This window comes from Penaeus chinensis, chromosome 28 (assembly GCF_019202785.1).
Source record: "Penaeus chinensis breed Huanghai No. 1 chromosome 28, ASM1920278v2, whole genome shotgun sequence".
NCBI classification, from domain to species: domain Eukaryota; kingdom Metazoa; phylum Arthropoda; class Malacostraca; order Decapoda; family Penaeidae; genus Penaeus; species Penaeus chinensis.
In genome coordinates, this window is record NC_061846.1 from 11,169,454 (window position 1) to 11,171,953 (window position 2,500).

Consider the following 2,500-nt stretch of genomic DNA (forward strand, 5'->3'; position numbering starts at 1 on the left):
TTTACTAAGTACGGTTAGTATTTGGGGAACGTGCTAAACACAGCTTGACTATACAGATAAAACATATATTTTATTGCAGAATATGTCCTTGTAATGTTGAAAACCTGGGAAGCACGTCATTTACTTCAGAAAAATTAGTTTTTATCATTGGATTGTTTACGTAACAGAAAGATCGGCGGTCGCCATTTCACTCGACCTTAGCATCTCTTGTTATCATGATCAATAATCGGCATCGTTGAATGCGACTGTACTACAGACGCATGATTTGTTTTTGTGTTTATTTATATATATATATATATATATATATATATATATATATATGTATATACATACACATATGTATGTATACATATATATATGCATATATGTATGTATACTTATACATACATACATATATATAATGTATATATACATTTATCTATTTCTCACTCTCTCTCTCTCTCTCTCTCTCTCTCTCTCTCTCTCTCTCTCTCTCTCTCTCTCTCTCTCTCTCTCTCTCTCTCTCTCTCCCTCTCTCTCCCTCTCTCTCTCTCTCTCTCTCTCTCTCTCTCTCTCTCTCTCTCTCTCTCTCTCTCTCTCTCTCTCTCTCTCTCTCTCCCTCTCTCTCTCTCGCTCTCTCTCTCTCTCTCTATATATATATATATATATATATATATATATATATATATATATATATATACATATATATTCGTGTATATATATATATATATTCGTATATATATATTTAAATATATATATATATATGTGTGTGTGTGTGTGTGTGTGTGTGTGTATTTACATATACACATATACATACATAAATATATACATACGAACATTCATATATATATATATATATATATATATATATATATATATATATAAATATAAATATAAACGTGTGTGTGTGTGTGCAGATAGGTAAATAGATAGGTATGTATGCATCCACACATGCATGCATGTATATATGCAGGTACATATATATATGTGTGTGTGTGTGTGTGTGTGTGTGTGTGTGTGTGTGTGTGTGTGTGTGTGTGTGTGTGTGTGTGTGTGTGTGTGTGTGTGTGTGTGTACTGTACTGAACATATATTTTCCAATTACACACACACACACACACACACACACACACACACACACACACACACACACACACACACACACACATTTATATTTTTAAAAAATCACAAACACAATGTTCCGCTAGGTCTCTATTGTGCTAGATAATCTCCGCTCTTTTCTAGCACCATTTTTCTCCTCGTAGCGCTTTCCAGCTAAGTTTCCGCTCGGTTCCGAAACCACAACAAACAGGTGTGTTCTGATAACGGGAGAGTGACAGGTGTGAGACGTCTAAAACCGTATAAAATAAGGAGGAAGAAGAAGAAGGAGACAGGTGTGAGCTCCAGAGTACAAGATGTAAGCAGTCATGTCTTCAACACTGATCTTCCTCATTTTCTTAGTGTATTACCTCATAACAAGGTGAGGACGTTAACCCATTTCTTTCAGTTTTTTGTATTTTCGTTTTTTTTTTTTTTTTACTGATTTTGTTTGTAATTGCAGAGTGGAATATAGTTTATTATGTTGGTGTCTGTTTGATGTTGTTGTTGTTTTTTCTTTTGAAATAGTTTCATGTAAAAGGTGAAATGATGAAGGTGATATATTTAATTTTCTTTCTCAAATTTTTAAATTTTATTTATGTGTACATACTGCAGAGGACATTTATATACTTCTATGTATTTATTTTCAGACAAAGATAAACAGATAAATAAGTTTCAAATATTGTTTTAAATCTTTGCTAATTGGGCATTGGCATTTCTAAACACATTTTTTCAGTATTTCCTTACTGCACCACTACATATCAGTGTGCAACCAGCATTACAGAAAATTTGGAAATGTAACTTTTTGCCAAAAAAATTAAAATAAATAACGAAGCGAGATCAGGGGTATCATTTCAAATTTCCTTGGGTGGGGCATGTCTGGGGGGTCCCAACATCCCAGGTCCTAGTAGTCTGAAGTATGGATGCACACACTAGAGACTAAGTCCCCAACTCTACATCACAAAATCTATTCAACAATCTAAGTTGCTGTGACTAGGCATGCCCATGCCTGAGGGGAGGGTTGTTGGGGGGCTCCCTCCCCTGAACTCCCTCGGGAAACATTGCCTTCAGCTCGGTATGCATGGCAAGATTGAGCTGAATGTCGAGAGCACCGAGTGGGCTTATTCAATGAGCCATGCTTACCACAATCTTTTTCCTTTATTTTGGGATGATAGCTTTCTCGTCCTTTTTTTTCTCTACAAAAATATCATTTTTATTTTGCCCTAGCTTGGTGTGTCCATATTGTATAGATTAACCCTAAAATCAGTCTTCTATACTGAGATTCTGTGGTCAATTTGTCTTATCTGTGCATTGTTCAAATATCATGATTTTTATCATAAACATGATAAGTCCCTCTGCAACCCCACTGGTCCCTAATGTATTGTATCTCTTGCTACATGTTAAAGAATTTTAAAGAATAGATA

The 2,500-nt window shown here is 34.7% G+C and overlaps 1 protein-coding gene across 2 annotated transcripts in view; it reads left to right on the top strand.

The window, feature by feature from the left end:
• Positions 1-1,276: 1,276 nt before the first annotated feature.
• The window catches only part of LOC125039940, a 7,503-nt gene continuing 6,279 nt past the window's right edge, over positions 1,277-2,500 (top strand). For both annotated transcript variants that reach the window (XR_007116159.1, XM_047634330.1), the window contains exon 1: positions 1,277-1,458. Coding sequence is in view for 1 of the 2 variants with exons in the window: in XM_047634330.1 (XP_047490286.1) it covers positions 1,406-1,458 (53 nt within the window). In the remaining variant the exon portion in view is untranslated. The remainder of the gene's footprint in view (positions 1,459-2,500) is intronic.